This window comes from Diadema antillarum, unplaced genomic scaffold (genome assembly GCF_040938485.1).
Source record: "Diadema antillarum isolate AM-2024a unplaced genomic scaffold, OU_Dant_1.0 scf00000024, whole genome shotgun sequence".
Taxonomy (NCBI): Eukaryota; Metazoa; Echinodermata; class Echinoidea; order Diadematoida; family Diadematidae; genus Diadema; species Diadema antillarum.
Genome location: NW_027270913.1, coordinates 39801 through 59454, shown reverse-complemented (window position 1 = coordinate 59454; position 19654 = coordinate 39801). Strand labels below are relative to the sequence as shown.

The 19654-nt window shown below is 37.4% G+C and overlaps 2 protein-coding genes across 2 annotated transcripts; both read right to left on the bottom strand.

Moving 5' to 3' along the window:
* Positions 1–10059: 10059 nt before the first annotated feature.
* Positions 10060–15056, bottom strand: LOC139732275 (histone-lysine N-methyltransferase SMYD3-like). Its single transcript, XM_071643151.1, has 4 exons — positions 15052–15056; positions 14591–14701; positions 13348–13456; positions 10060–12005 (listed from the first exon to the last, which is right to left on the bottom strand). The coding sequence occupies exons 1-4, from the start codon at positions 15054–15056 to the stop codon at positions 11922–11924; spliced, it is 309 nt and encodes a 102-aa protein (XP_071499252.1). The 3' UTR covers positions 10060–11921.
* Positions 15057–15169: 113 nt separating this feature from the next.
* Positions 15170–19194, bottom strand: LOC139732264 (histone-lysine N-methyltransferase SMYD3-like). The gene is made up of 6 exons (XM_071643140.1): positions 19034–19194; positions 18223–18283; positions 16887–17260; positions 16459–16561; positions 15870–15974; positions 15170–15268 (listed from the first exon to the last, which is right to left on the bottom strand). The coding sequence occupies exons 1-6, from the start codon at positions 19189–19191 to the stop codon at positions 15170–15172; spliced, it is 900 nt and encodes a 299-aa protein (XP_071499241.1). The 5' UTR covers positions 19192–19194.
* Between the last annotated feature and the right edge of the window lie 460 nt (positions 19195–19654).

The window sequence follows — 19654 nt, the reverse complement described above, 5'->3', positions numbered from 1 at the left end:
CACCCTACAGCTGGCAGTCATAGGTATTCAATTATTCATATACTTGTATATACCTACTGATTTGCCGTCATGTATAAACCTATTAAATATACCAAGTATGATATTAGTATTGACGCTGAAACCGTGGACTTTTACATTATAGACTTTGAACGGAGGTCTTTCTTTGATCCCTTCATTGCCACCGCCACATGATTATGTGCATCGTAATTAATGAGTACAGTACAGACGTTTGGACAATGACGATTATGTAAACGTGCATCGTCGCTAAAAAAAAAAAACCAAAAAACAAAAACAAAACAAAACAAACAAAAAAACAGGTTTCCCTCATTTCGGTCTTATTTGGCTGAGGTACCTTTTCAGACTCAATTGCCCTTGAATAAACACCAATGAAGGGGGGGGGGGGCAGCAAACCTGAAACATGACAAATAAGTGTCACACACTATTACTGAAGTGGACACTTGTCCATGTTTACTCTGAAACATTGTGCGAAAAAAGAAAAAAATAAAGACAACGAATCGCAATCAGCTTACCCAAATATTTGCTTTCTCTTTTAAAAGTATATGCATTTCGCAAATGAAATTGTTTCAGTAATGGTGTCCCAATATACACTACAACTGCTTATGCATTTTTCTTGATTAAATAAACTTATCACTGTATCTTCTGCACATGTGATTATTTTAACTTTTAGATATTCTGAAAGCACCGTCTTATCTTTATGCAGGTCGGCGGTGATAATGAAATCAAAGCGGGAAAGCATGTTTAAAATGTTATCGTGACGCATTTGACAGAAACAGGTGCATTGACCACTCAAAGAGTGATGAATGTCCATGTATAGTATAGGTCCGTGCTGTAACCAAGCTGTATTAACCCCAGTTTGACCAAGGAGGTATGGCTAGGCACTAGTACCTCCTTGATTTGACCATGTAAGGGGGAATCGCCGTTGATTATAAGCTCATCGATCCGTTGCACAAATCAAACTTCTCTTTACATTGCACTCGTATCATTTATGACATTACAGTACAGTGCTTAACTCACCGAGGGATGGGTGCCATTTATGAAAAGTGTTAACCATTATGAGAAACCCAATTGCGTTTCATGCAAAATAGCCTTTTCAAGGCTTGTTCCTCAACTGGTAGCTCTTCGGAACTGCCCATTTACAATTCCCTATAAGTCTATCGTAGTTAAATGTCTAAGTATACGATGATGACATGTATAGATTATCTTGTACATTTATATTTATTTTCGGTATCTGATACTGTATATGTATTGCGGTGTTCGTATATAAGGGAGAAGAAGGAAAAGGAAGGATAAAGGCGATCGCCGGTTTGTCGACATAAGATATGATCAGACCTTATTACCCTTTTATAGTAAATACTAGGCCTAATCATGTACAACGATATCCTTTGTTAATAGATAAAGCAAATCTTATTCAATTTAATAATTGAAGGGGTCGGTGCAATATAATGCTAACCCACACAATACTCATTCTGAGATAATCGCAGTTGAATGTTTGGAAAGTCCATACATTGTACATTAATAAAACATGGATGCATGTATCTTTTACCATCTTATTGGTTGAATTCAAATTTGATATTTTCACGGAGGTTAGAGTAAAGGATAATTATTATGAAAATGCATGTAATTCAATTTTGACAAAAGTGTGGGTTAGCACTATATTGCACTGACCCTTCAATTGGTTGAGAGCGTAATGCGTGACACGGCATTTATTTTGCCTTACACGCAAGTTTGCTTGTGACCGGTCATGGTCATAAGTTAAGTAATAGGCCTAAGTATAATAATCGGTCATAAGCACTTTCAAGTTGCAATGGTGACTGAGCGAGATTTCATCGTTTTATTTACTCCCACAATGGCTGCCGCAGGTTCATAACGGCTACATTTGCAATTCTTTCGACTGAAAAAAAAAATGCCAGGGTTGTTAAGTGGGACTGATGCGGCTAATGATGGTGATTTGCACAATGGCAAATTTGATTCATCATTTTGATAAAACAGATGACACGCACTATTTTGTTCGGGCGTTAGCATGATTTCCAACACTCGGTACCTTCGAAACAGTCTAAAAATACCCTTCGCTATCGCCTCGGGCATGTTAGACAGTTACAAAGGTACCTTGTGTGGGCAATCCCTCCAGATGCATAATGCCTTCGCTAATATTTCGTAGGACCCCTATTTATATTCGCAGCTTGGATGGGTTGCTGAAACATGTTCTTTAGTTGCAATACAAAATAGTATTGTTGCATCTGCCATTGAATGAAACTTTGGAGGAAGACAGCATCGGTCTCCTCGTCTTTCACGTGCTAATTTGAAGGAAAAAAATTGTCATAGAATACACTGAGTTTTCGTCATCACCTTTTTATCATTGTGAAAAACAAAGAAAGGAATTTACCTGCTTTCGCATGCCAGAAGTTAGTGTATCATTAATTGTTCTGTACTTTCTTAGCTTCTGCTGTGGGTCTTCTGCGGACTATGCCACAGCCTATTTGCAAGAATATCATCTCAAAACAAGTCGGCACGAAAGAGCAGGGTATGTATATATTCTGAATGATCATAGTTTGCGTGTACGTACATAAAATGTATATATATATATATATATATATATATATATATATATATATGTGTGTGTGTGTGTGTGTGTGTGTGTGTGTGTGAACGTTTCTGTTTCTGTGATATGAAATTGAACAAAATTCTAATAAATAATTATAAAAAATGAATATACATGAGGAAATAAAATCTCCCCAACGCGAGTCATTTATGTGTTGAATTTGTGCGCATTTAAAATTCACTATACATCATCACAGAAGGTGAATCTCGCGTGATTGCCTAACAAGTCGCATCAGGGGAGCACAATCATTGCACATATTCAGATATTCTTTTCGCCACATAGCATTACGTCTATATTGGTTATGATCAGAGTATCAGAAATCAACACAAGTCAATATAGTCAACAGAGAAGCGATGTTTTCAGTGACAAATTAATCATTTTGATATTGAGACAGAAGCATCTTGAGATATCACGTGTTCGATTACATCAAACGGCCATGTAAAGTATGTTATATTTCAGCAAAGTCGGGATATTCATCTCAAAATGTCAATCAGTGATTTTATAACAACAGTAACCACATGAAGGGTCAAAATAATCAATGCGTATAAACGATCTTGATATCAATGACATTTACTTGTATGGAGCAAGTGAAAGGACGACGTATTGGCAAAAGGCAGCGTTCTGCGCCCACATCGAGAAGCAGGTTTACACAAATAGACTTTTATGGACGGAAGAACATTACCTTACTTCCCGAAGTGAAGAAGGGGTTTCATTCTAGAACACTTCGTACTTTCACCTGCAGCCCGATAATGGCGTTAAGAGAGTTAAATAACTTCTCCAAGGGCTTTTTCTTAATATTTGCTTTTTGTTCATTTTCGTAGATATGATAAAATTCTGTTCTTCATAATATAACATGTATCTCCTGGTTAAATTTTTCTTGTGTTTTGACAGGTGCGGTATTTGCCATGGTGACCGTTGCACGGTCTCTTTCTTCTGCCTGTTCCTTCTTCATACAAGGACAGTTCATATACACTGTGAAGTTGGGCATTGCTCAGGTCACGTTTTACATCTGCGCTGGTATCCTCATCATCCCAATCTTATTAAACTGGTAAATTGGAGACCTTATGACTGTGATAGACCAATTTTCTCTTGTATCTATAGTTTAAGGCGCTTTAAAAGTTCTCCTCATAATATAAGACAAATCTAACTTTCAGTCTTTTTTCGTTACAGTGATTTTACCTTATAAAAGGACTTATGTAATTGATGTCCTACTTTAAAATGAATTGTTGTGCACACTTCAACGGTGGGAAGTAACGAGCTTCAGCGTTTTATTTACTTTCTTTTACTGGATCGGATTGATATTGTTTCTATTATCAATTACAATGCAAGGAGTTATCAACATTGTAGTTAATGTTTACATGTTATACGGCTCGAAACTGACTAATTTTGTTGTTGTTGTTGTTGTTGACCCATTCGGTCCACCATAAGCCTTAAATTTCTTCCTTTTTTAGAGTGGCCTCCGAAAAATGGGGAAAATATAATTGTTGCATATAACATAAGGATAATACAATAAACTAGGATAAGTGTGTAAAAATTAGGTGTGATAAAGTGTTTCAGATGTCACGTAAAGTTAGAAAAACAAAACATGCACACATGAACACATGAACACATGAAATGCTTCACTGAAACATTACGATTTGGTCAATTTAATAGTTTGGTCAAATTTGGTGATCTTGCAACGTTGGCCGTGGCAGCCACCTGAAATGTGTGCTATTTTATAAGCACTGCGCCGCGAGTTATTATCCCATTTTCTGAATGACAAAAAGACATATCAACAATACGAAGACATATTTTTGGTGATCCGATCTGGCAACTACACTTAAACGCATTACATTGTATTTCTAAAATGATGGTGGTCCAACATCTATATATACGTGTATTTCTGATGGCTCAAGGCCACCCGGGCAACTGCACTCATACGCCTTGCACGAATGCATGAACAACACTATTTAGCAAGGCAAGTTCAGCCATCTTTAAAAAGTCGTTCTAATCATTTTTCATTACAATTTATTGTTACAACAGAGGAAATATAGAGTCCGCAAAGCAATGTATTCAATACAATTGTACCTTGTTTACTTTAACACTTACCTGCACAACCTGCTATTCCGTCTGACTGAAAAGAAAAAAAAAAACAAACACACAAATATCCACAGATTGATTCTCCATTCCTCTTTCCAGCATTTTACAGATACTCCAACGGACAGAGGAAGAGGATACGGAACAGATTCCACTAAATCAACTCTCTAAAAGTGGAAGCAAATAAGGACGCATGCGTAAGATTCTCAATTCCAAATGAGGTCGAATACATCAATGTCGGTGGTCACTCCCTATTTGACATAGCTAAAGGTCTATCAAATATTTTTTGTATAGTTTATCAGCATTGTTCCTCTTCAGAAATATCTAGCCATTTTTCACTCAAGTAAAATTGACATTTTGTTTCAAAGATATAATATTATCACATGATGTTTACAAGTGTGTTAATGATATTCCTAGAAATTAGACAATTAGTCTTGAAATCCCCCAACTGCATTGTGAAAAGATTCAATAGAATACTAGTATATTGTTTAACCTATCACTCATATTATCAATTTGTCGTTGAAAGCAGGCAAAATTCCAAACGTATGTATAGACGAGCCTGTGTAACTCCAATACATATTAGGTGGAGATACTTCCAATACATCAAATTACAGACCGATCTCCATGGAATTCTACTTGTCCTCTCTAAGTTATGAAGAGACTAGTTTTTAATCAAGTATACGCTTATCTTTAGGAAATAACCTTCTGAATGTATATCAGCATGGATTTCGTCCATCAGGCCATTAAACTCAAACTGCACATATTTCACTGCACTGACCGATGACACTTCAAAACATACAGATGTAGGTTATGTCGTATATAGCGATTCTATATGCAAAGGACGTTTGACGTGATCGTTTGATATACTTTTAGAAAAATTGACTTTCTTCGGATTTGACACTGAGGTTGTCAGATGGTTCGAAGATCTATTTTCACAAGAGAGCAACTGACTGTGATGAATGGCAAAAGGTCAACAAGTCAGACAATTCTTAGTGACGTGCATCAAGGCAGCATTCTCGGGCAGTTGTTGTTGTTTATCTGAAGTTAAATGACATTTTTTTATAGGCCTATATCTGTTTAGAAGTGTTATCTTCCACTCTATGCATGCGCGGACGACACTTGTTATATATTGCCGCTAGAGATCCAAGAATTTACAGATAATTATTTACTCCTTAATACTGATAAATGTTATGTAATGTTAGTCGGTTACAAATGGTCATTATGTAACTCTGAAATTGTGAATTTTTCCATTCAAAATATGTAAATAACAAGTTGCTTGGAGTTATCCAGTGCAAATACCTCGGAGTTATTCTTGATAGCTATTTTACATGGACCCCTAAAAACAGAGAAAGTGCAGAAAAAAGGCTCTAAAAACGTTACATAATTGCTATTGTACCCAACGATGACTCAGCCACAGCAGGATTATTGTATTTTGATGAATGATCACCAAACTTGCGAGGCTTCAAACCTTCACAAAATAGGTGTCTGCGACTGATCTTATATACGCGCTGATGGTCGTTACAAAGAAAAAGTACTGTGGTGTATAGAACCACAGAAGTTAAACCACTGAGAAAACGATGAGAAATTTTGGCTTTGACAATCGTTCATAAATTGCCACATAATCTTGGTCCTTATTCACCGTCTTCTAGGATTCAATTCAAATCTCCGTCTCAATGTAGTCACCGTTATGATACCATAATGCTCTCCCCACAAAGTATTTAAGAAAAAGTACATTATACTCGGCTTCTTAACTCCTTAGCCATGTGTAACTCCACGTGTAAAGCTTTGGGATAATTAATAATATAGAACTGTTTAGAACAGAAATTAAGAAAAGTGTTTTATGATTACAATAACTTACGTCTAAAAAATAATTTTGTATATTTAGGTACGCCCTCACAGACAAGTTGGTTTATTTCTATTTGTCCACTACCCGGTGTCCAGTTCAAGGTTTCGTGTCATCACTCAAAACCGTTTATGTACTGTATTTGCATTGTGACATGTTAACATGTTATTTTTTAATCTTAATATATTTTCTTCGGCGGATCTACCTCGATTTCTTTTTACATTTTCACCTTGTTACCAGCCATTTGTATACGTCTGAATACCTCTGTTTAATGTAACTTTGTAATACACGGCTATTCCTTTGTTATCAATGTTCACGGCCTTGCTGAAAACAAATACAGTAGCTGAACGGAGGCTTCTTACTCCGTGATCATATTACAAAACTTCACTTAAAGATGAAAATTCTTTCCTATACATCACTATTTTAGGTTTTCAGCATTTTTTCAGAGCTGACATGAATTTTGGAAGGTGATGTGTTGTATCATAATACAAAATCCTACTATAATGATATTAACCGGATGTATCAACGAATACATGTATGATTTACCAATCTCAAGGATGTTGATGTTATTCTTGCCGGTTTGATTTGGGGGTGGGGGAGCATTAGCTGCTAATTACACCTACAAATCTCTTGTTATCAACGCCACTTTTTTCTTACGCAAACGTGTTTGAATTGTCAAAATAACTAAAATGTTTCTATTCCCTATCAGATATATTTTCATGACATATATTTTCTGTCATTCCTCCAGAATTTCTAGGGGGAAAAAGTCATAAGATGAAGGTCTGCACTGTTCCTATCATTTTGCTTTCCCTTACATTATTTTCCGCTTTGATTTTTCTCAGAATATTTTGTATTAAGTTCCTTGAATATGATATTCTCCTTATTTTAAAGTGTCTCAAATTCTGATGAAAATACAAAGCTATACTACCATATACTAGTACATATTTCTTCTATTCTGTCAGCATGTACCATGCTAATGTCTGGGGAAAATGAAAATACAATGTATCCACAGTTTTTGCGCAGCAATGTTGCCGAGATCCAAACGATTTAAAGGGAAAGTTATGACCACGGAGTGGATAAGTGTTTCTAAAGAGTTGTTCCTTTTTTTTTCTTCTTCACCTTCTTCTTTTTCTCTTTTCTGCTATGTGTAAATCTTGTGTTAACATTATTTCAAAAAGTACAATGACTTCAAAATCACGTCATCTGTGTCTCGAGGACAAAAAATGTTGTTTTCAATATGATCGGTCAACCTTAACGTCAGTATGACGTCGTTTTCTAAATCACGTTGTCAACATCGCCATTAGTAAATGTCATTTTGCAAAGTTATATTTCATCTTTTTTTTTTACATTCTCTGTGTACAATACAAACAAATGAAACAATGCACTTGCATGTGCGCATTTGCGTCAAAACTTCAAAATGCTCCAAATGAGCTCGAAATAATTTTGCATATGTTTCAGCCATTCAGGGCGTGGGGATAAAAAAGGGCGCACATGTCCGCTTCATAATACTGTTGCTGTATGCACCTCCAAAAGGTGAAATGTAAATCACAGAACCATCAGCCTGCTTATTGAATAAGTTATTTCTTCCTTGCCGGTGACTTAGCACAAATTCGTCTATACATTCTTTGCATTTTGCCTTTAGGTTACATCTCCAGAACTTTTATAAGTTACATTGGCAGACATTACACAATCAATATCACCTGTTAAACCTACCTTTTTCTTCAAATGTGCTGTGTACACTGAACAGGGTTAAATCTTAGAAAAGCATGAAAAGTGGCATCAAGTTAATTCCTATATGCCAGCTTGAGGTTCCATTTTCCGCATGCCCAGAGAAGGAAACAAAATGTACACATACAGGGCATTGTTGGTTATTCAATTCACTGTTAGAGGCTTCTGATGTAATGATTATTCACATCATCTTAAAAATGGTGATTGCCAGCATATCTACCTGACAGTAAAAATGATATTTTGGCAATATCAATAGGAAAGATTGGTCAGACAGTCAGTGCAATATATGAATTGGATGCTTCCATTCTGGTCACCTGGTCTACCCAAGGTTATCCTTTGTTTGAACATGATTGACCAATTTTCAAAATTGTTACGGAAAGCTTATGAATTCTGTTGCCTTGAAAACGAGTTATGTGGCTCACCAACTGAGAAAAACAAAAACAAAAACAGGACAGTCATTTGTACAAATATGCGTGTGAGATAACTGTTAACTGGCTTATATTGTCCCTGCTGGTGTACATGTACACTGTATCATCATTGCGAATGTAATGAAGACAGGGTGAAGCTGATCAAGACCAGGATCGAGACCTTGAAGGTAGCAGAGATTATCCAGAGATGGCCAATAGGCTTGGCATCATCATGACACTCACAACTACAGACCGAAGGGAAAAGCTACCGACAGGAGGGCCTGGAAACAGCAAGATGGACAACAAAATGAAGAACACACTCCAATAGTTTCTTCAAGATATATGCATGATGACAATGGTCTATGACAAGAAATCATATAGATTGAACACTTGGAAGTAAGCTTTCTGGCAAGAACCACTTATATTTACAAAGTAATCATATCCATGTGATGTTGCAAAAGCATCTCAAGCATGACACATTTTACATGTATTATGTAATGATATCCCCAATTGTAGCCTTCAATAATCATAAATCTTGTGGTTTTATGTCACTCTGTACAAATGACTGGTCTAGTCTACCTCATTCTGGGAATTTCCATTCACAGAATATTCAGATGTTACTGTCTTTCATCAATTCGGAAATAGGTCTTTTAATGATTTCTTAGAAGTTTTGTGATTGCACATTTAGCCAGTTCAGCACATCGTAAACAACAAATTTCTCAGACCCACAACTAAATATAATGGTGGATACATACATCTACAAATCATCCACTATCTGTGGCGACACCAAGTACTTCCCTGGAATTGAGAAAATCAGCATGGGACTGCCTACAAGACTTGACTACAAGCACACTTTTGCGAGTGGGAATGCTACAATAACAAGTATTTCAGTATACATGCATGTGAATGGTACCAATGATCTTTTGCACAAGTAATCATATGCACAAGTTTGTTTACTCTGGTACACTCTCTAAAATGCCCCAGTTCAATCAAGGTCATAATATTATCGCAGGCAACTGCAGGCAGGTGAAATAGCTGTTTTACACAATGAGTATGAAAATGGCATCTGTACAGAGAATATTATTTACTGATTTTCTGTAAATCTTGCTTATAATGTTAAACACACAGCTTGGTACATGTATATTACACAGTCAAACTTTGGCAAGATGGAATAGGTGTAAGTGGCAGTACAGAGCAATGATTTTTTTTTTCATAGTTTTCCTTTACTCCTCAATTTGTTTTTCTTTGCCCTTTGCAATCTCTTTTTTCTAAATACATTGTATCAAGAAATACAAAAAGTAAAAATTATGTTTATAAGAGTAGCAACTTGCAAGACCAACACACTTACAGTATTGCTTTGAATGAGAATTTTTTCTTTGCTCTGTATAAGATTTAAAAAAAAAGCATCTTTCCTACTTTAACTTACTTTGACAAATTCCCAAGGTCTGCGAGTACTGCTGAACATTATATGAAAAAAGTACTATCAATATTAGAGGAAAAACAACAGTAAGCATAACAAATTGAAAACAAACAAACAAACAACCGAACAAACAGACAATCAACATCCTTGACCCCATGCCTTGACCTTGCTCCTGGAGTGGTTGCCCATCAAAAGTTTGTTTACGTAAGACCATGATCACTTTATTATCATTCAAATTATCATTCATTAACATGCCTGAAGAAGGCTTTGCAGATTCTGCCATTTTGAATTTCAGAGTGATGGGAGGTGTGGCTTCCTTCAAAGTTCCCACCAATCACTTAGGCAGTAAGAAACACACACTTGACTTCAGGTGAGTGTTTGAGAAGCACAGTTTTTCTGTGGAAGTAGCCTCTTGGCAAGGCCTCATGGCTGAAAAGGAGACGAACTGCGAGAGAACGGGTGAATGCGAGACCGAGCAGCGCAGCCGCGAGGCCTTTTGAAACCTGACATGAATTTCTTAACTTGAGCCTTGTTTCTCGCCGATCCTCCTACCAAAAAGTGTAGCAGCCAATCAGCGACTGCATTGCTCACCACGCCATCGCATCTAATGAATACGCATAAGTATGCATGTCTGCGGCTCGCTCATCCGTAGCTGCCTGCATTGCCAGCGCAGCGTTGACACGTCCTCATTAGCATACCAACTGTGATCTGACTCATGAATATATGAATAATTCATATTCGCCTTCGTGGGGAGGCAGTAGGGAAAAAAACCCAGGTTTCAAAAGGCCTCGTGGCTGCGCCACTCGGTCTCGCGTTCACCTGTTTCTCGCAGTGCTCGGTGTGGTGAGTTAGTCTCAATCTTCAGCCACGAGGCCTTGTCAAAAGGCTACTGTGGAAGTGGCTGAAAGGTCACCGTAAGCTCCGCCCCCAAAACATAATTTGGAGGTTAATCTGTACACACAATTATTTTGTTCTGTAATTCTGGCGAATCATGATTGGAAAACACCTCTGGACCGTCATTTGAATCACAGTTGGAATGACAATTCAAATCACCCTGTGCGATGCCAGTCTGCACTGATACGGTAAATGTGAATCATGATTCTAGTGATGCATCATTACAGTCATGTATTAAATTACATACTCTCAGTAAGTGTGAAAGCACTCTATGAGGCACAAACTTCTTTTTCTAGTGGAGATGACACCTGTCCGGAGATCAGGAGGTCGTAGGTTCGAATCCTGCTCGAGTATGTACGCCCATGATTTTTTATCATGGCTACTACTAAAACACTGATTAATTCAGTGCTTATTTACGTCGATGTAGGGCAATTTGTCAATCAGTTGCAATGAAAACATCTTGACAGAAGAATTTCATGAATTTGAAACTTTTGGTGATATTAGGACCACCACTTCCAATAGCATTCCCTTGGTGAATGTATTTCAAATACAGTCAACCTCTCCAAAGTCGAATCTAAAGGGACCACAGAAAATCCTGATTGACTTACAGGAATTTCTACGTACATAACAGAAGTAACATATCATTTTACCCATGCAGGGTAGAAATTTGCAACAATTTGGCAAATTTTTTGAACTGCTTGAGGTCGACTCAAGCTGGGTTGATTATACCAGCACTTTGTCACATTGTTAGTTTATTCCTCTACTGTTTTGGCAAAAGAGTTGCTTGTCATTACACTGATAATCTATAAGGTACTATTTGTCTGGATCTTGGTAGCCAGAAAGAGCCTCATTGGATGCAGTCAGAGTTGTTGCAGCACCCCTCTTCACCCAGCTTGAGAAACCATGTTGCCAAGGAATTGATCCCTCCATCAGTCACCTGCAGTTGCCAAGCAGATCTTTGACCGTCCCCATCAGAGGGTGCTTGTTGCCATGGGTTACCTCCAACACAGCCATACCCTGGTACAGAGGAGATGTACGACAAGAGTTATATTTAGATTTTTTTGACTTTCCCAGATGATCATCAATATGAATTGGCATTGCCTAAATGTGTGCTAACTCTACAAGGACATACTATCCACCTAAAGAAATATACTTACATCAATAAACTTCACAAGTTTTCTTCTCATTATTCACATCAAGTCTTTAAATGTCATAAACAATTACATTGTAGCTGGTAATGGTACTTGGCAATATGACAGTGGTACAGGGGAAACTCGGTATAACGAACACTGCTATAACGAGATATCGGTTATAACGAGGAAATTTTCTCGGTCCCAAATTTCCTTCCACACAAGTTTATGTAAAATGCTACTCTTATAGCGAGATCGGCTATAACGAAATAACTGCTATAACGAGATAAATTTTGTGACTTCCAAACAAAGAAAAACATAGTAAATCAAACCTGCTATAGCGAGGTAAAGCAAAATGCCTTCGGTAAAGCTTTACTTCGCCTGTGCTATCATCTTCCGAGATCGTAAAGCTTGATGCGCCAAAAACTGTCTTGTACACACATAATCATTTTCTTCAGTGCACCAGCTAGCACTGCATGTTGTACGTGTGAAGTGTGTGTGTGCACGCACACTCATACATGCAGAAAATGTGGTGGGACGGCCATATGTATACATGACATCATCATGACGTTTAGCAGGTGTGAGGCAATCTGATGCTGTGATTGGCCTTCTACTAAGGGAATTCCCGGTCTTCACACACACGCAGTCATAATGTATACAGAATGTGTCACATACACACACAGCATTGTGCAGACCATATTCAAGCTTTCCACACAACACACACCCATACGATATAACCACATACCAATCCACAGACGATCTTGATACAATCGCAAGCTATATAAATTTACAAATTCAAACATCTACAATTAATAAGAAACACATTCTTGATATTGGATTTCCTTGGCGAAAAACATCTTCTTACCCATAAAGGTGAGTAATTCCCTCACACACAATATCAAGTTATCAGTATTGATTGAAATATGATGGGTAGTCCTACATGTGCAAATTAATGTCTTTATTTTATGCCTTCGTTTATGCCTACTGATATAACGAGATATCGGCTATAACGAGGAAAATGACTCGGTCCCGACCATCTCGTTATATCGAGTTTCCACTGTACCATAGGGCACAATGAATTTCATAACAGATATGGTATCATGTGACTACATGGAGAGGAATGAGTGATGGTAAACAATGCTCACAATGCTTCATTCAGTCACCTGCATTGTACATGCCAAAGTGGTAATCCAAGGAATGGTTTCTCATGACAAGAGATATCCATTTACCTGTGTCAGGTACTTAGCAGCCTCTGCAATTTGCTCCAGGTAGAGTAGAAGCTTGCCCACCTTCACAAGATGCACTCCTAGACTTGGGTGATGGTTGCCATAGTGATACCTGTAACAAAAAACAGCAACAAAAAACAATCAATGCTTCTTTCACATGGAAGTAAGTTCTACTTCTATCTTTTTTAAAGGGTATATCAGATTTGAAAATGCAAAGAACACACAAAGATATATACTTTTTAAGCATATTTTTCTCAGCAATCACAAACATGATTTGTAAATACCACTTGTAATTTCTAAGTTGTTATCACATCTTATTTTGCTTCCATCCTGCATGTTTATGTATATGTAATGTTGTGCATCTATCACAAATCAATATTGTCATCACTCAAATATGAATTGAGAATCCAGTCAAGGTGCTGTGCCTATTTTGGCTGAAATACATCTAAATCTGTAAAATCAAGTTTGGAACAAACTGTCTTTTTATGGCCCAGTGAGACATTTTTTGGTGAAATGAATAGAATCACCTGGTTGTTGGGAGATCTCTGGTGTTTGTTTTGATTCATTTTATTCTAATTATCACTGTCATCATGTACAGACAAACTCTCTCCATTAAAGAGGACAATCCACTTCCAGAGGGAAGGCTGGTGCCTAATATGGAATTTAAACAATTTATGACCAAAGACCAAGTACACAATAAACAACAACCACAATGTCAATGGGATCCCCCCCCCCCCCCCCCCCCACACACACACACACACCTTATAGCAAAGGAAAGAAATGCAGGAATGAGTGGGGAACAAGACTTGCACATTCTGTTAATTCCAAAGATGAATCCCTGTATTACAAGTCCTCTAATGTACGTACACCATTTTCTGTTTGAAGGAAGTGGTTGCCATCTTAATACCAAGTAACAAATTTGTATGCAAAATATGAAATCAGTTTTCCACCAATATAGTAACAGGTTCAATTTCTTGTTCTTAGAATGTCTACGACAAAATTCAGTTGGCTACAGATTAAAGGGACTAGATATAAATTGGGCACCACAGATTGAACAGATTGAATGATGAGATATTAAGCACTTGGGCTGCCATTTTGGATTCCCATGAGAGCAAGTCTGGACAATACATCATTTAAAGTGTTTGCAAACAAGATATCTCATCTTTAATTTGTTCAGCAATATGGATGTTCTTCCATGCTAAACCAATCTAAGGAAAAAGTACTTAGCAAACTGAGGCCAACTGACCGATAGGACTCCACATTTTGCAGACCATAGCTGGCAGCCTCCTTCCAACGTTGGGCCTCAATGCAGGCATCCAGTGCAGCATCTCTGAGCTTAACGACGAGATAGTGATGGCTAGGAAGACAGGACAGCGACAAGGATTCTAGGCAAGACTTGCATACGCGGATTGCTGTCTGCCAATGTGATGCAGCGTTAAGGAAAAAAAGGATGCCACCTACTACCACACAATACTACGCATCTACTGTCTTCATACTGTTATGCACACATATATGCAACAACAGGTTACAGATTAATGCCACCCAAAACCCTTAACAGATATGAATAAAGATATAAACAAACACATGGCAAATCATACTGGAGTAAATAAACATGAATCATTCACACGAAAACATCTCCTAACTTTGTTTTTCTTTTTTTTTTATTTGTTTCATTAAGTAGACAGTTGAATATGTCCGTGATGATACTTCATCTGATTGACTGGATACCACTCAGACTTTGTTGTTGCCGTGAATGTTCTCAAATCAAAGACATTGACTAGATTGATAAAGACTGGGTAAAATGACAGAGATCAAGTCTAGTCTATCAAAGGATATCATGTAGTCGCTTCGCTTCTTCAACTTTCCGAAAATTTTCCTTGAGTTCCTTCACGGACTGCTTGGAATTATTATCTTCTGGATCATCCTTTGGAAAGCAAAACATAGAAAATAAAGAAAGAAATACAACAATGCAATTTTCAAGAGCAAGTCCACTTCATGTCCACAGGAACTTTGATGAACAGAGTAACATCAAAGGAACACAGTGGCCAAACTTTCCCTAGGTTATGGAAATTCAAAGTCTCAGAAGTTTTGTGAAAAGGGAAATTGGTCACAACCTCACATTCGAGTAAGTTGAAACAATGATGTCACCATCCAACATTTGAGTTTCCTCGTATCATGCCTCAAAAAATACACCATGCTGGTGTACCATTATGCTAAATTTCAGGTACACTAAATAATTTTTGTTTCATACTCATATGATTGCAGACACCTAAGATCACTACTGAAATTCTCAAGTATTTCTTGATCTTTCATGCTGCTTCATCTCAAATACATGCAATAAAATGCAATCCACGGAAAATGTAAACATTTCGTTTGAAATTCACAACCTTGTTCGTCACAGATGACTAAATTTTGGACTGATATGTGTTGATGTTTGGCACTTTTATGTAATATTTCTATACGTAAGATAATTGGAAATTGGTATACTTGTGCATATGCGTGCATTCCTAAGAAACTCTAGGTACCTGATCTTCACATTTTGGACAGTGACAGGTGAAATGGTATCTCTCCAGTAGCTCAGCATGGCGTTCTACTCTTGGAAGAAGAAAGTCCACATAGCTGATGGTGCACTGAAAATATAACAAAACAAAATATTTTCTGCCATAAGTCTTTTTGTCAATCAGTCACACTGATTCTTTACAACTTAACACAACATGATTACAGACTTTAAACACTTGGTTGTAATAAACAAACAAATCCTGATGTTGGTACTAAAGAAGACTATCTATATCTTCCATATCACATAGTCTTCACTTTTGTAACTGCTGTACAGAACTGCTTTATCTCGATTCATATGACTTTCTTCCAAACAAAAACCTGTATAACATAACCAACATTTCAGACAAAGTTCAAAACATGCTTGAATTGTGTAATACATAAGCAATTTTGTTTTTACAGGGTACTGACATAGGAAAATATGAATTACTACCTTTAACATTTGAGCTCAATACATGTCTAAGCCCTGAGAAAAGGGGCTCACACTGATATGAATGTACTCTAAACCCAGACCTAAACCAAGACCTGTACTTTCAACCAGACAACAAACAGATTTACCTCTTCTCCTTCCTTTAAGTCTCTGATAGCTCGAACTTGAAGAGTTTTGCCAGAAAACACAGCAACACAGTTTGGATCACAGGAATGATTCAATAAGGAGGATCTACAGGAAATTGTAAGAACAGATGGAAAATCATTGTAGTCCAGTTATGTTTTTTTGGTCAGCAAATAGTATAGAGATCACTTTGAATGCTGCAGTAAGACTGCCAATTTTACAAGTTTATAAAACTGTGTTCTTAATATGAAGTACATAATGGCAACAGCATCCCGTTAATACTCGTCCATATGAGAAACTAATATAAAGTCACAAAATTATTGTGTGATCATAATCAGCGCTCTTGCTGTAGTCCAAATTCACAGAAAAATTTGGATTCTCAATATATGAAAGTCAACACTAAGAATGAAGCTTTTGACATAAAAAATATTACCTAAGATAGATTCCAACACCACAGCTGTTCAGATCATTGTCACATATTGAAAAGCTGTTGCAGACTGCCGCAGCAAACAACTGCAGCAGCCTGGTTGGATCAGGTAGATTCTCTTGACCAACGTACTGCTGCAAGACACACAGCACACTCGCAAAATGCTCTTGTCTCGAGGTACCAAGCTTGGAGTGATGTGACTCCAGCTGGTCTACACTGGTGGGGAAACCGTTCTGATCTTTGGAGTCACTGCAGGGGCGCTCTCCCTTCCCTTTCCAGATGATGTGGGCAAGGAGGCGAGCTAATTCTGGGGGCGTCTTTGGAGACACACTCTTCAGGCTGCGGCATTCTGCTTTGTGAATTCTGGACCAGTCTTCCTTCTGCATAGTACAAAATATCAAACATGACAAGCATGTGCATATGTGTGTAGGTATATGTATACTTTCCATGAGTTAAAAATGTGGGACAGGTCTTGTGTTTTTATGATAATATGTATATAAACATGCATACAAAACATAGGACTTCAAATTATCCTTCATTACTAACTCATGGAATATATTAGTTAAATGTTGCATAGCAAAACAATCAATCCATGCTCATAATGTCAACATTAAATGAATCAATTCTGACATTTGTATGTCGGGGTGATAAGAGATATAAGAAATATAAAGAATATCACAACAATCACTCCCATCGCTCATTTCCCAATCCAAATATGCCACATTAAATAATTTGATTAAAACACAATGACTGCTAGTAACCGAACATTACAAGAAAAGGTTCATATCTGCCATGCCTCAAACGATCAAATGACTAGTCATTAATAAAGGAATGTTTTGTGCAACAGATTAGCACATAATATAAACACTGAAAATTTTTAATAGCGAAAGTTTTTTGTTTTGTTTTTGTTTTGTTTTTTGTTTTTAACTCAGCTTGAAATTAAGCATGTGATCGCATGGGGAAGTTAAAGTGGCTATTTTAATATCCTGGTCACATGATGCCCAAACTGACTGCATGGAAATATTAATTTCTTGGAGTTGTAGATCATAATACAAGGCTGCACTCTGGCACTGGTCCAATGGTCCAAGACCAGTAAAAATCACTGTCAGACCAGTAACTTTTTTTCAGGAATAAACCAATAAAGATGGAAAAACTGGGTACCTACTGGTCAGACAGACAAGTCGGACCAGTAGAAAAAATGCGTTAGTGTGTAGCCCTGTATAATATCAACTTCCCACATTTGTAGTAATCAAAATATTATGACAATGATGATGAATGACAGCTTTTTGATTTGCTTTAGAAGAAACTCTGAATCTGACTTTCTCAATCTGATGTACAGTACCTGGCAAGATCTGCAACAATACCTCACAAATTTACAGCTGGAACACCGCTGGAGAGATGAGCTGCAATCAAAAACAGATGTTTGAAGTATTGGGATATGAAGAAATTATCAGTGGAGAGATACCTAGATCAAAATTTTCACAAATGCAGCAAGTCAATTTAAAGGGACATGAAAGGGTGAGGCAAATTACATCTCTCCCTGCAAACACTTTCTGCATTTTGCAGTTACACAGTAAACTGGTGACTCATTGAGGAACATAATCAGTGATAATACACATGTACAAAAACAAAAACAAACATAAAACAAATGAAGTTAAAAATTCAGCTTCAAAAATTATCATCTAAGATGAATCTTTATACTTTCAAGAAAACTGCCCGTCCAAAGGACTTTGTTATAACAGGAGTCACCTGCATAAGAAACACAGAAAAAAAAACTAAAGAAAAAAAAGACAAATGCACAAGTAAGTGGTAACTCACTAACTGGTAACGATGGTTAGTGGTACCGGTACCTACCGTGCACTGTCCAATCTGAAGTTTGGTCTCTATTATTGTTAATCTATTTAATCTAACTAAATTTGTTGACTCTTCAACTCAGTGGCATTTTATTATTTCTAGCCACTCCCCAGTGAACAATGGTGAACACATCAAGTGCAATGCCGGTGCCTAGCGACTTCTGTACATCTTACACCTGTGCCGGTGCCCCAAAAGTTACCGGTGCTTTCACCAAAAACATACGGCAGATATAAATTCGTGGGGCTACGCAGAATAAAGTACCACGTCAAGTACGGTACGTACGTAAACGCTCCAATTACCTCTCTAGCAGACAGAAATCACAAAATATGCCTCTCTTTTTCCTGCTCAGAACATACACAAATGGATCTTCTGACAGAAACAATTTCCCACGACAAACATTTGATTTGACGATTAAACCTCGCCCTTTCCCGTCCGTTTCTGCACAAGCTACAGCCATTCTTCGTCGTACTCATCTTTCGGCCCTCTTCATCTCGGATCTCGCTGCACTGATCGCGAATAAAGGCGGCGAAAACCAAAATTGTACTACATGTATCTACTATTACATATCTTTATTCAGGGAGGTGAGACACCTCCCTGCTTTATTACAGTGTATCTCCAAAAGAGCAGACGAACATCCTAGAAAACAAACAAACTAGCAAACAAACAAAAACTAAATCAAAAACAAAACAAAAACAAAGAATCTAAAGAAGAACAAGAGGAAAAAGAAGCAGAAGAAGAAGCTAAAACGGGGAGAAATAAGAAGAAAAGGAGAGCATTGTCCTCATTGAATGAAATGAATAAAACAGGATTGCATAGGACCTAAGCAAATATGATTTACTGAGGACTGTGCATCAAAGTGCAACACCTATCGGGGCTGAATCGGGGCTGCACGCACACACACACACACACACACACACACA

Bases quoted from the DNA above. Each gene is read 5' to 3' on its own strand.
- LOC139732275 (XM_071643151.1), bottom strand. The intron at 13,457-14,590 runs GTCAGTTGGCCT...TTTTTGTTACAG, and splicing joins CAAAATGTGGAGTCCTATCG to GTATCACTATGGCAACCATC. The intron at 12,006-13,347 runs GTAAATGGATAT...CCTCTGTACCAG, and splicing joins CTGCTAAGTACCTGACACAG to GGTATGGCTGTGTTGGAGGT.
- LOC139732264 (XM_071643140.1), bottom strand. From the start codon at position 19,191: ATGGCTGTAGCTTGTGCAGAAACGGACGGGAAAGGGCGAGGTTTAATC. The intron at 17,261-18,222 runs GTACTGTACATC...TGTACTATGCAG, and splicing joins ATTGTTGCAGATCTTGCCAG to AAGGAAGACTGGTCCAGAAT. The intron at 16,562-16,886 runs GTAATATTTTTT...AATTTCCTGTAG, and splicing joins GGTGTTGGAATCTATCTTAG to ATCCTCCTTATTGAATCATT.